Consider the following 12,362-nt stretch of genomic DNA (forward strand, 5'->3'; position numbering starts at 1 on the left):
GAAACAGCCTCACCAAGTAAATCCTGTGTATTTTGTAAACAATGCACTCTTAAGTTCCTACCATTGACTCTTCATTTTATTTCCTAGTTGGTCCATCATTAGGCACTCGTGTGTAGGAAGGAACTGCAGATGCTGATTCTGAACGGGTCAGGCAGCATCTCTGGAGATAAGGAATAGGTAATGTTTCGGGTCAGAACCCTTCTTCAGACATGAAATGGTAAGTCTGAAGAAGAGTTCTGACCAGAAACATACCTATTCTTTTTCTCCAGCAATGCTGCCTGACCCGCTGAGTTACTCCAACATTTTGTGTCTATCTTCTTATTAGGCAATCATTGTTCATCTCCTTTTTCCCTATTTCCCGCACTCCGGAGCTCCCTCCTTCTTTGGATGTGAATGTAGGAGCTATAATTAGTAAATTTACAGATAACATGAAAATCGGTAATGTTTTGGATAGCGAGGAAGGGTTTCTAAGGCCACAGCAGGATATAGATTCCAAAGCACTGGTTAGACTGCAATTGAAGTATTGTGTTCCATTCTGGTCACCCACTACACGAAGGATGTGTTTACAATGGAGAGGGTGCAAAGGAGATTCATCACGATGTTGTTTGAATGGAGGACTTTTAATTATGTGGAGAGATTGGAAATGTTTTCGCTGGAGCAAAGGAAGCTGAGGCGTAAACTGTTGGAAGCATATAAGATTATAAGAGGCATAGATAATTAGATAGTTCAAATCTTTATCCCTTGGTAGGGGTATCGAAAACTAGAAGGCATACGTTTATGGTGGGGGGAAGAAATTTTAGCGGAGACCTGAGGGGGAATTTCTTTTTGCGCAGAATGATTGATATTTGGACGTCAGAGGATTGGATAGAATTGCTATGTTTAGAAGGCATTTAGATAGGACTTAAATACGCAAGAAATTGCAGGCAGGTGGAATTAGATTAGATGGACATAAAGGACAACATGGACATAGTGGGCCATTGGACCTGTTTATGTGCTGTACGACTCTCAGACTCTATCTCTACCTCACAATCTGCAACAATTTCTCCTGGGCAGACCCCCAGGTTTGTGGATGACCTGCTTCCGCTCTGGCTTTGTGGTCTTAGGAGACTGATGAGGCCAATATAGGAAATGCAAATTCTTCCGCAGATGATGTATGCAGTGCCCATTGCGTGGGTAGTGTGTGAGGTGGTGCGCTCCTTCAGAAACTCACATATGGCTGTGTGATCAAAATGAATGGGTCTAAGGTTCTCAACACCATCCCACATGCTCCCTCTCCAGTTGGTGTGACCAAGGGCCAGATATTCCGGAGAGATGGTGGGGATGTTGCATTTTTAACGGAGGCTTTGAGCTCATTCTTGAATTTTTGCCCCATCAGCCTGGATAATCACTTTTCGTGGCGGACATCAGAATAGAGTCAGGAGATTGGCGTTGGGTATTTGTACAATGTGGCCTGCTTGACAGGGCTGACTGAACATAGCAGGGGTGTTAGTCGTGGGAATATTGGGCTGGGGTGGACACTGATGTTGTTTAGTGGATCTGGAGAATTTTGCAGAGAACGCATTAGTGAGGTTTTTCCTTTAGGCCTCGAGGTGCCTACTGTGGTCTCAAGCAAAGAGAAAGACAGAAAGCATTGCTGCCTGTCAGAACCAAGAGTTTTGTGCTGGTCTTGAGATTAAGATTAAGACATTCTTATCCTCAATCTACCAAAGGCTGCACTGGCTCATGGAAGGAGATGACAAACATCATCACTGATATCTGCCATTGCTGGGAGGTGGATCCTGAGATATGGAATGGGTCTTCTGGAGTCTCTTTAAACTTTAGAGAAACAGCGTGGAAACTGGCCCTTTGGCCCACCAAATCCGCACCAAACCAGCGATCACCCCATTCATTAACAATATCCTACGCACTAGGGACAATTTCACAACTTACAGAAGCCAAGTAACCTACAAACCTGTACGTCTTTGGAATGTGGGAGGAAATCGGAGCACCCACATGGTCACAGGGAGGACGTGCAATCTCCGTACAGACAGCACCTATGGTCAGGATCAAATTCGGGGGTCTCTGGTGCTGCAAGGCAGCAACTCTACCACTGCACCACTGCACCACCCCTCGTCTCGCTGCGAACATTTATTGCCAGAGAGGAGTGTCATGTAGCGGGAAAAGGTTGATAGAGGACAATAGACAATAGGTGCAGGAGTAGGCCATTCGGCCCTTCGAGCCAGCACCGCCATTCTATGTGATCATGGCTGATCATTCTCAATCAGTACCCTGTTCCTGCCTTCTCCCCATACCCCCTCACTCCGCTATCCTTAAGAGCTCTATCTAGCTCTCTCTTGAATGCATTCAGAGAATTGGCCTCCACTGCCTTCTGAGGCAGAGAATTCCACAGATTCACAACTCTCTGACTATAAAACTTTTCCTTATCTCCGTTCTAAATGGCCTACCCCTTATTCTTAAACTGTGGCCCCTGGTTCTGGACTCCCCCAACATTGGGAACATGTTTCCTGCCTCTAACGTGTCCAACCCCTTAATAATCTTATACGTTTCGATAATATCCCCTCTCATCCTTCAAAATTCCAGTGTATACACTGATATATCCAGATGTTGGATGTAACACTCATCTCAAATGCTGCAGTAAACTCGATGTTTAAGTTGGGTGGGTTGAAGATTTAAAGGAGACACAAGAGACTGCAGGTGGTGAAATAATTGACAAAATACAGTGCTATGGAAACCCAGTGGGTCAGGCAGCATCTGTGGAGGACATTTTGGGTTGGGACCCTTCTTCAGTCAGATGGAGTAAGAGGGGGAGAAAGCTGGAAGAGAGAGAAAGTTTAAAGGTGATGTGCAGAGCAAGTTTGTTTACACAGAGAATGGCAGGCGCCTGGAACATGCTTTCAGGGGTGGTGGTGGCAGCAGATGGTTTAATGATGGCAGCAGATGGTTTTATGCTTTTGATAATGTTTAAGAGGCCTTTAGATAGGCATACGATATGCAGGGAATGGAGGGATATGGATCATGTGCAGGGTAAAGAGATTAGTTTAACTGGACCTCATGTTCAGCACAGGCATTATAGGCTGCATTGTGCATTCTGTAAGTTGTGTGTTCCTGTATTGTGCTGCATGATATTCTATGAAGACTTGGAGCTCTGTGTCCGAGCATATGCAAATACAAATGTTATGAAAATTGCAGCAGGACTAATGAAGTTTGGGGTGACATTTGTTCTGGAATAGAGTTGTTGTAGACTGAACGGTTATCATTAATTTTGAAGATTAGCTTAACTCCCGAAGGAAGTGTATTGGATGTGAGGTGCAGGATTGTGACAGGAGTGATTGAGAATAGTGTCGGGGCATTGAAGCATTCAATTCATTATCTAGTACATAGCTGCAAGCAGTGCTCCATGTAAATTAATTGTAGCACCAATTCACCTTGCCAATGATTACATTAATTAGACTAAGTAGGGAAAAGCAGAACAAATGAATCTATTACATATACAGTGCCCTCCATAATGTTTGAGACAAAGACCCATCATTTATTTATTTGCCTTTGTACTCCACAATTTGAGATTTGTAATAGAAAAAATCACAAGTGCACATTGTCAGATTTTATTAAAGTGTATTTTTATACATTTTGGTTTCACCATGTAGAAATTACAGCTGTGTTTATACATAGTCCCCCCATTTCAGGGCACCCTCAGGTTTGGGACACATAGCGTCAGAGGTGTTTGTAATTGCTCAGGTGTGTTTAATTGCCTCCTTAATGCAGGTATGAGAGAGTTCTCAGCACCTAGTCTTTCCTCCAGTCTTTCCATCACCTTTGGAAACTTTTATTGCTGTTAATCAACATAAGGACCAAAGTTATGCCAATGAAAGTCAAAGAAGCTATTATGAGACTGAGAAACAAGAATACAACTGTTAACATCAGCCAAACCTGCGGCTTACCAAAATCAACTGTTTGGAACATGATTAAGAAGAAAGAGAGCACTGGTGAGCTTATTAATCGCAAAGGGACTGGCAGGCCAAGGAAGACATCCACAGCTGATGACAGAAGAATTCTCTATATAATAAAGAGAAAAACCCAAACACCTGTCTGACAGATCAGAAACACTCTTCAGGAGTCAGGTGTGGATTTGTCAATGACCACTGTCCGCAGAAGACTTCATGAACAGAAATACAGAGGCAACACTGCAAGATGCAAACCACTGGTTAGCTGCAAAAATAGAATGGCCAGGTTACAGTTTGCCAAGAAGTACTTAAAAGAGCAACCACTTCTGGAAAAAGGTGTTGTGGACAGATGAGATGAAGATTATATCAGAGTGATGGCAAGAGCAAAGTATGGAGGAGAGAAGGAACTGCCCAAGATCCAAAGCATACCACCTCATCTGTGAAACACGGTGGTGGGGGTGTTATGGCCTGGGCATGTATGGCTGCTGAAGGTACTGGCTCACTTATCTTTATTGATGGTAGGAGCATAATGAATTCCGAAGTGTATTGACACATCCTATCTGCTCAAGTTCAAACAAATTCCTCAAAACTCATTGGCCGGCGTCCATTCTACAACAAGACAATGATCCCAAACATACTGCTAAAGCAACAAAGGAGTTTTCAAAGCTAAAAAATGGTCAATTCTTAAGTGACCAAGTCAATCACCCGATCTGAACCCAAATGAGCATGGCTTTTATATGCTGAAGAGGAAACTGAAGGGGACTAGCCCCCAAAACAAGCATAAGCTAAAGATGGCTGCAATACAGGCCTGGCAGAGCATCACCAGAGAAGACATCCAGCAACTGGTGATGTTCATGAATCGCAGACTTGAAGCAGTCATTACATGTAAAGGATAGGCAACAAAATACTAAACATGACTACTTTCATTTACATGACATTGCTGTGTCCCAAACATTATGGTGCCCTGAATTGGGGGGAACTATGTATAAACACCATAAATGTATAAAAATGGCTTTTATTGAAATCTGACAATGTGCACTTTAATCACGTGATTTTTTTTTCTATTACAAATCTCAAATTGTGGAGTACAGGGGCAAATGAATAAATGATGGGTCTTTGTCCCAAACATTATGGAGGGCACTGTATCAGGAAGAGTCAGTTATGGTTAATTCATATCTAGTTTATTGATACCCAAAGAGTTTTTTTGCAGAGAGTGACATTTTCCAAATTCAATATGCTGGTTTCTCAGGTACTTTAAAGTTTTGAATTTAGCAATGCGATGAAAAGACTGAGATACTGTTTTATCTGCTCTTCGCCTGCCATACAAAATTGATTTATCATCGTCTTTAAATGCAGGTGCATTCTTCTGTAATACTATTTGTGCACCACTATATCAACAGGAGTATGCCCAACACAGACAGAAATTTAATACAAATTGAAACAAATTAATACAAATTAATACAATTTAATACAAATCAATACAAATCGATTGAGGCCTTTTGGGACATTTTCCCTCTTTGTACTAATCTTGTCATTCAAAGACTAATTTTGCAAGTTAGCTGTGCTGCACATAGAGTCATTGTGTTCTTTGAGCTGCACGGCTAAATTCACACCCTAAAGTTGTGACTCACTTCAATTAGTTGCAAGCCTTCCTCCATGTTGTCGTAACCCTTTGTGCTATTCGTATCTAAATGTGATTTTCGTCTGGAGGAATCCTTAACTTTATTTGCTCAAGCATGTTGTAAATGTGTCCCACAAATTTATTGATGACAGAGAACTTTGCACTCTCTTCTATTCTCATCAGCTAGTTCCTCCACTCTCCAAATGGAGCGCTGGTATATAATGCTACGAAGGCCAGTACCGATCCATCTCTTCTGGCCCTTATTCAAGCCTTAATAAGCCTTCATTCAAGCCTGAACCTTAATAGCAGCTGGTGGAAAACTTTTCAAGTATGGGGAGCATTTTGCTCAAACTCCGTTTGCGCCTAGCGAGCACCCCAACATGCTTGTAGCAGTGATAGCTGGAGACCAACAACATGAATTGAGTCCCCATTGGCGATCTGAATGATTGTACAAACCAGGGATCAATTCTCGCACATACAAGGCTTTGTAATTCAGCAATGAGTAAATCAGCTTACTGAACCTTCCAAAGTTGCTGGTTTTGTTTTGGTTTGTAAGAATTAAACCCTGGAGCAAATTTTGAAATTTTGGCGGTCAGAAGAACTTTGCCTAATAGTATTTTTTAAATTTTTTTTTTTTACAGAATTGAAGAGGAAGAGTGGGACAAGTATATTATTCCTTCAAAAGCAGAGAGTGAAAAATATAAAGTGAGCCGCACATTCAGTTTCCTCAAGAACAGAATGACGAGCACCAGAAACAAGGGCAAGGTAAATAATAATGTTCCATTTCATTTGATCATTCATTTACAACCAGTGTCGCATCATGTAGTATGATAACGCATTAGACGTACTTGTACAGTGGAATATTACTGCATGGTTTTGGTTCATTTAGGTCAATAATTTAGAGTCATAGGGTGATACAGCGAGGAAACAGGCACTTCGGCCCAATTTGCCCACACTGGCCAACATGTCCTAGCTACACGTATTCCATTTATTGGAAAACATGTTGAGGCTACAGTTAAGTTACATACCACTGCGTATTTTTAAAAGTGTGTCCATTTAAATGCTTCAAACTAATTAGCTTACATTAATCAAACTCACTAATGCAACAGCAACTTAAGTCCCTGGAGCTTAAGTCGTTGACCCGTCAAACAGCAGTAAAACCACTGAGCAGGTTGTTTAAGTCTGCTTGCTTTTTAAAATTTCTAGTTCAATTTCCCTGCTATTTTGTTACTTACATTATTACCAAGAAGGAATGCAGGAACACTTCTGGATTTGGAAATATATCACTGGCCCTTTCATGCAGGGTATAAATCCAGGATCTCCCTTCTCATCAACTCTGTGGGATTAGCTTCACCAAGACCATTCTTATTTGAGAAGGTGAGCCACAACCACTTTCTCAAAGGTAGTTAGGGGCAGACAATAAATCCTAGCATTTGCAGCAGTTCCCAGATACAGAATCATAAATAAACTTGCCACAGTGGACAGTGATTAGCATGGGTGCTGGCCACTGAGACCAAGTTCATAACCATTAAGTCCTTTATTCTGCCAACTGCCCTTTTGGTGACCTAATTGATTCAAATTTCTTTGTTTCCAGTGATAAATGAACAATGGTAAATTCATGGAGGCTAATTAATTTTCTTAAGGACTAGGTGACTTTTGTTCAAGGTATCCAAACCCCAGGCATAAGGAATTGAATGTACTGAAATTGCATTGAACTTATGTGCTTGTTTCTGGTTATCAATTCAATTTCCACTGCAGAAGGCGTTGTTTAACTGAAAATGGAGACAATAATTTCAATACTTTATTTGAAGCCTTGAAGATAGATGCAAAATGCTGGAGTAACTCAGCGGGACAGGCAGCATCTCTGGAGAGAAGGAATGGGTGATGTTTGGGTCGAGACCCTTCTTCAGACAGAGTCAGGGGGAGGGGGAGGGAGTCAGGGAGAAAGTCAGACTGAAGAAGGGTCTCGACCTAAAGTGTCACCCATTCCTACTTTCCAGAGATGCTGCCTGTCCCGCTGAGTTACTCCAGCATTTTTAGTACATCTTTGGTATAAACCAGCATCTGCAGTTCCTTCCTACACATTTGAAACCTTGAAACGGGTCTGGGTTAAGTAAATTTCTGTGGACAGGACAAGTATGAAACATTTCATATACCTCTCACCGTCATGGATTCAACATCACTGGATTTGGACAATGCAAAGCAATGTTGAGGCCATGCTGAATGTTTGGTGAAGTGTGCTGAGTTGAGTGGGTGAAAACCAAGCCTCGGGATTTGGTATTGTCACAGACCAGTAATTAGAGAATTTACGGAGGTACATGGTGAAAGTTATAATAGTAGCTGGGCATGGGTCAGCTGAGTGAACACAGTTTAATTTTATTATCACGTGTAGGGGCGGCACGGTAGCGCAGCGGTAGAGTTGCTGCTTTACAGCGAATGCAGCGCCGGAGACTCAGGTTCGATCCTGACTACGGGTGCTGCACTGTAAGGAGTTTGTACGTTCTCCCCGTGACCTGCGTGGGTTTTCTCCGAGATCTTCGGTTTCCTCCCACACTCCAAAGACGTACAGGTATGTAGGTTAATTGGCTGGGTAAATGTAAAAATTGTCCCTAGTGGGTGTAGGATAGTGTTAATGTACGGGGATCACTGGGCGGCACGGACTTGGAGGGCCGAAAAGGCCTGTTTCCGGCTGTATATATATGATATGATATGATATGAGATACAGTGAAAAGCTTTTGTTTGTGTGCTCTCCAGTAAAAATAAACATATAGAGCAGATATACGAGGATGTTGCCAGGACCTAAGGGGCAGTCTAGAACTTTATTCCTTGGAACACAGGAGGCTGAGGGTTGATCTTATAGAAGTGTAGAAAATCATGAGCAGAACAGGTAGGGTGAATGCACAGAGTCTTTAACCCAGGGTAGGGGAGTCATAAACACGAAGACATATGTTTAAATTGAGAGGGACACGATTAAATAGGAACCTGTGGAGCAATATTTTCACACGGAGCGTGGTGAGTATATGGAACATGCTGCCAGATGCAGTTGAGGCAGATGCTACAACAGCATTTAAAAGACACTTGGACAAGTACATAGATAGGAAAGGTTTAGAGGGATATAGGCCAAACCTTAGATGGGGTATCTTAGTTGGTTCGGACAAATTGGACCACAGAGCCTGTTTCAGTGGTGTATGACTCTATATACAAAGTTGTCCTGTATTATAGTGTCATTATTACACACTCTGAAAATTGATGTTTTTGTGTATAAATGTTTCTTATGCATAATCTAGCTCTGCGTGATTTCATTCCTATTTCCAACATATGTTTTTACAGGGGAAACACAAGGATACCAAGGATAAAGAGAAATGGAACAATGGCCATCATTTTTTTGCAGGGGCTATTTCAGGGACAGTGCACTGCTTGGTCTGTGACAAGTTTGTCAATGGGAAAGATATTCTGCAGTGCTCCAGTGAGTGGGAAACATTTTTTTTGTGTATGAGGTCAACATAATAAACAGGCATGATGGTGTCGGACAGAACTTCATGTAATGAGTTTGGACCCAGCATGATCAATATATCTCACAACCCCATCTTGTGCAACTTCCCAATGTTAACTTTCATCAGGCCAAGATTTAAAAAATACTCTGATGTATTTGTGTTGGAAAAGTCGCAGTAATTCAAATGCGACTCTTTGTTTGATAGAGCAGATGATTTGGCCAGAATCCCCTTCTCCCACACAAGAAAAGTCATTTCTCTAGAAACAAAGATGAAATAAAAGATTAGAGGCAGGCCATCGAGCTATAGTATTTCTCCTCAGTGAAGATGAACATATGTATTATGAATATGAACTTATGAAGACTTGGGTACTTGGGACAGTTAATGGAGATGTCTTCAGGACAGACTGACCGTTATAGTTGAAGAGGTGGTGGAAGTCCTAAGGCGTATGAAGGTAGATACATTTCCCAGCCCTGATCTGATACCTGTGGACACTGTGGCTGGAGAAGAGAAGAGATTGCAGGCACCCTGGCTGAGATAAATAAATCATCACGAGACATGGGTAAGGTGCCGGAAGACTGGAGGGTGGCTAATGTTGTGCCTCTATTTAAGAAGGGCTGCAAGGAAAAGCCTGGGATCTATATACTATGAGCCCACATCGGTGCTAAACAAGTTAATGGAGAGGATTCTGAGGGATAAGATATATATGCATTTGGATGTACAGGCTGATTAGGGATGGTCAGCATGGTTTGGACCATGGGAGATCATGTCTTACAAATCTGATTTGAGTTTTTTGAAGAAGTAACAAAAAAGATAGATGAGGGCAAAGCCATAGATGTTGTTTATATGGACATGAGCAAAGCATTTGATAAGGTTCCTCTTGGTAGGCTGCTGTGGAAGGTTAGATCACATGGGATCCAGGGAGAGCTAGCTGACTGGATAGAGAATTGGTTTAATGGAATGAAACTGATGGTGATGGTTGTCAGGTTGTTTTTCAGACTGTAGAAGAGTGACCAAGCGGTTGGACACGTTAGAGGCAGGAAACATGTTCCCAATGTTGGGGGAGTCCAGAACAAAGGGCCACAGTTTAAGAATAAGGGGTAGGCCATTTAGAACTGAGATGATGAAAAACTTTTTCAGTCAGAGAGTTGTGAATCTGTGGAATTCTCTGCCTCAGAAGGCAGTGGAGGCCAATTCTCTGAATGCATTCAAGAGAGAGCTGGATAGAGCTCTTAAGGATAGCGGAGTCAGGGGGTATGGGGAGAAGGCAGGAACGGGGTACTGATTGAGAATGATCAGCCATGATCACATTGAATGGCGGTGCTGGCTCGAAGGGCCGAATGGCCTCCTCCTGCACCTATTGTTTATTGTCTATTGTCTATTGACTAGTGTTATGCCACAGAGATCGGTGCTGGGCCCATTGCTGTTTGTGGTTTATATTAGCAATTTAGGTGAGAAAGTACAAAGCACAATTAGTAAGTTTGCAGATGACACTAAAGTGGCTGGTATCGCAGATAGTGAAGATGGTTAATGGATTTTAATGCAGATAACTGCGAGGTGTTGCAGTTTTGGAAGTCAAGCCAGGGCAGGACCTTCACAGTGAATGGCAAACCTCTGGGGGTTGATTTAGAGCAGGTGAATATGGGAGTGCATCTACATAGTTCCTTGAAAGTGGCATCGCAGGATGGTCAAGAAGGCTTTCGGTACACTGGCCATCATCAGTCAGGGTATTGAGTGTCGAAGTTGGGATGTTATGTGGAGGATGGGACTGCAGATGCTGATTACACCAAAGAAAGACAAAATGCTGAAGTAATTCAGCAGGTTGGGCAGCATCTCTGCAGAAAAGGAGTAGATGATGTTTTGGGTCAAAACCCTTCTTCAGACTGAAAGTAGAGGTGATGTGGATAGGAGAGGATGTTATGTTACAGTTGCACAAGACAGTGAGACCACATTTGGAGTACTGTGTTCAGTTTTGGTCACCCTGCTATAGGAAGGATGTTGTTAAGAATGCAGATAGGATTTATGTGGATGTTGCCAGGACTTGAGGGCCTGAGCTATAAGGATAGGCTGGGTAAGCTCGGACTTTATTCCTTGGACTGCAGGAGGCTGTGGTGTGATCTTGTAGAGGTGTATAAGATCATGAGGGGAATAGATAGGATGAATGGACAGAATAGCACTCATCCAGAATAGCATCGAGAGCCCAGCATAAATAGCAGAAGGGATGCATAATCTCTAATATTATTCATCCATCTGCTCTGTCAAGCTCCTCTTGCCCATCATCAGCTACTTCACAATTCACAGAACTGGATTGGAAGCAAGTTAACCTTGAATCCAAGGGATTGCCTGAATAGAATATCTGACCTGCTGAAATTTGCCTCCAACACAGAGGGTATCCTCAGGAAATGCCAGCAGCGGCAGTATCTCCTGAGGAAACATCCTCATAACGTTTTCCTACTCCTTCATTGAGAGTGTTATCACATTCTCCTTCACCTGCTGGTTCCACTCCATCAGCCTTCAGAACAGAAACCGCCTGCAGAGCACAGCCAAAGTCTGTTCCAAAATTATTGGACTCCCTGTCAGAGCCCTCTCCACCCCCTATGCGACCAGCGGATGCTAAGGTCAGCTGGCAGGATTTTACAGGACAATAGACAATAGGTGCAGAAGGAGGCCATTGGGCCCTTTGAGCCAGCACCGCCATTCAATGTGATCATGGCTGATCATTCACAATCAGTACCCCGTTCCTGCCTTCTCCCCATACCCCCTGACTCCGCTATCCTTAAGAGCTCTATCTAGCTCTCTCTTGAATGCATTCAGAGAATTGGCCTCCACTGCCTTCTGAGGCAGAGAATTCCACAGATTTACAACTCTCTGACTGAAAAAGTTTTTCCTCATCTCAGTTCTAAATGGCCTACCCCTTATTCTTAAACTGTGGCCCCTTGTTCTGGACTCCCCCAACATTGGGAACATGTTTCCTGCCTCTAATGTGTCCAACCCCTTAATAATCTTATACGTTTCGATAAGATCTCCTCTCATCCTTCTAAAAGGACCCCTCACACATCCTGTCCTCTGCGTTTGAGTGGCTCCCCTCAGGACGCCGGCTTCGCTGCCCAGGCTGTGGGACACAGAGGTGAAGGGCAACCTTTGCCCCGAGGCTGTTCAGCACCTCAACTCCCAACCACCCCTGTCCTGCTGCTCATCCTGCTAATCCACCCCCCCCCCAACTAATAGTTTTTGTACTACTCTACTTGCCTACGTAAATTGCCCCACGGGGACAAATAAAGTGTTTTGAACTTGAACTTGAACTATAAC

At 42.9% G+C, this 12,362-nt stretch overlaps 1 protein-coding gene across 1 annotated transcript in view; it reads left to right on the plus strand.

Moving 5' to 3' along the window:
• arhgef28a (Rho guanine nucleotide exchange factor (GEF) 28a) overlaps positions 1 to 12,362 on the plus strand; it is a 242,372-nt gene that overhangs the window by 126,194 nt on the left and 103,816 nt on the right. Inside the window, exons 13-14 of the mRNA XM_078396613.1 lie at positions 6,204 to 6,327; positions 8,893 to 9,028. Of these exons, the coding sequence (XP_078252739.1) occupies positions 6,204 to 6,327; positions 8,893 to 9,028 (260 nt within the window). The remainder of the gene's footprint in view (positions 1 to 6,203; positions 6,328 to 8,892; positions 9,029 to 12,362) is intronic.

This window comes from Rhinoraja longicauda, chromosome 3 (genome assembly GCF_053455715.1).
Source record: "Rhinoraja longicauda isolate Sanriku21f chromosome 3, sRhiLon1.1, whole genome shotgun sequence".
Lineage (NCBI taxonomy): Eukaryota > Metazoa > Chordata > Chondrichthyes > Rajiformes > Arhynchobatidae > Rhinoraja > Rhinoraja longicauda.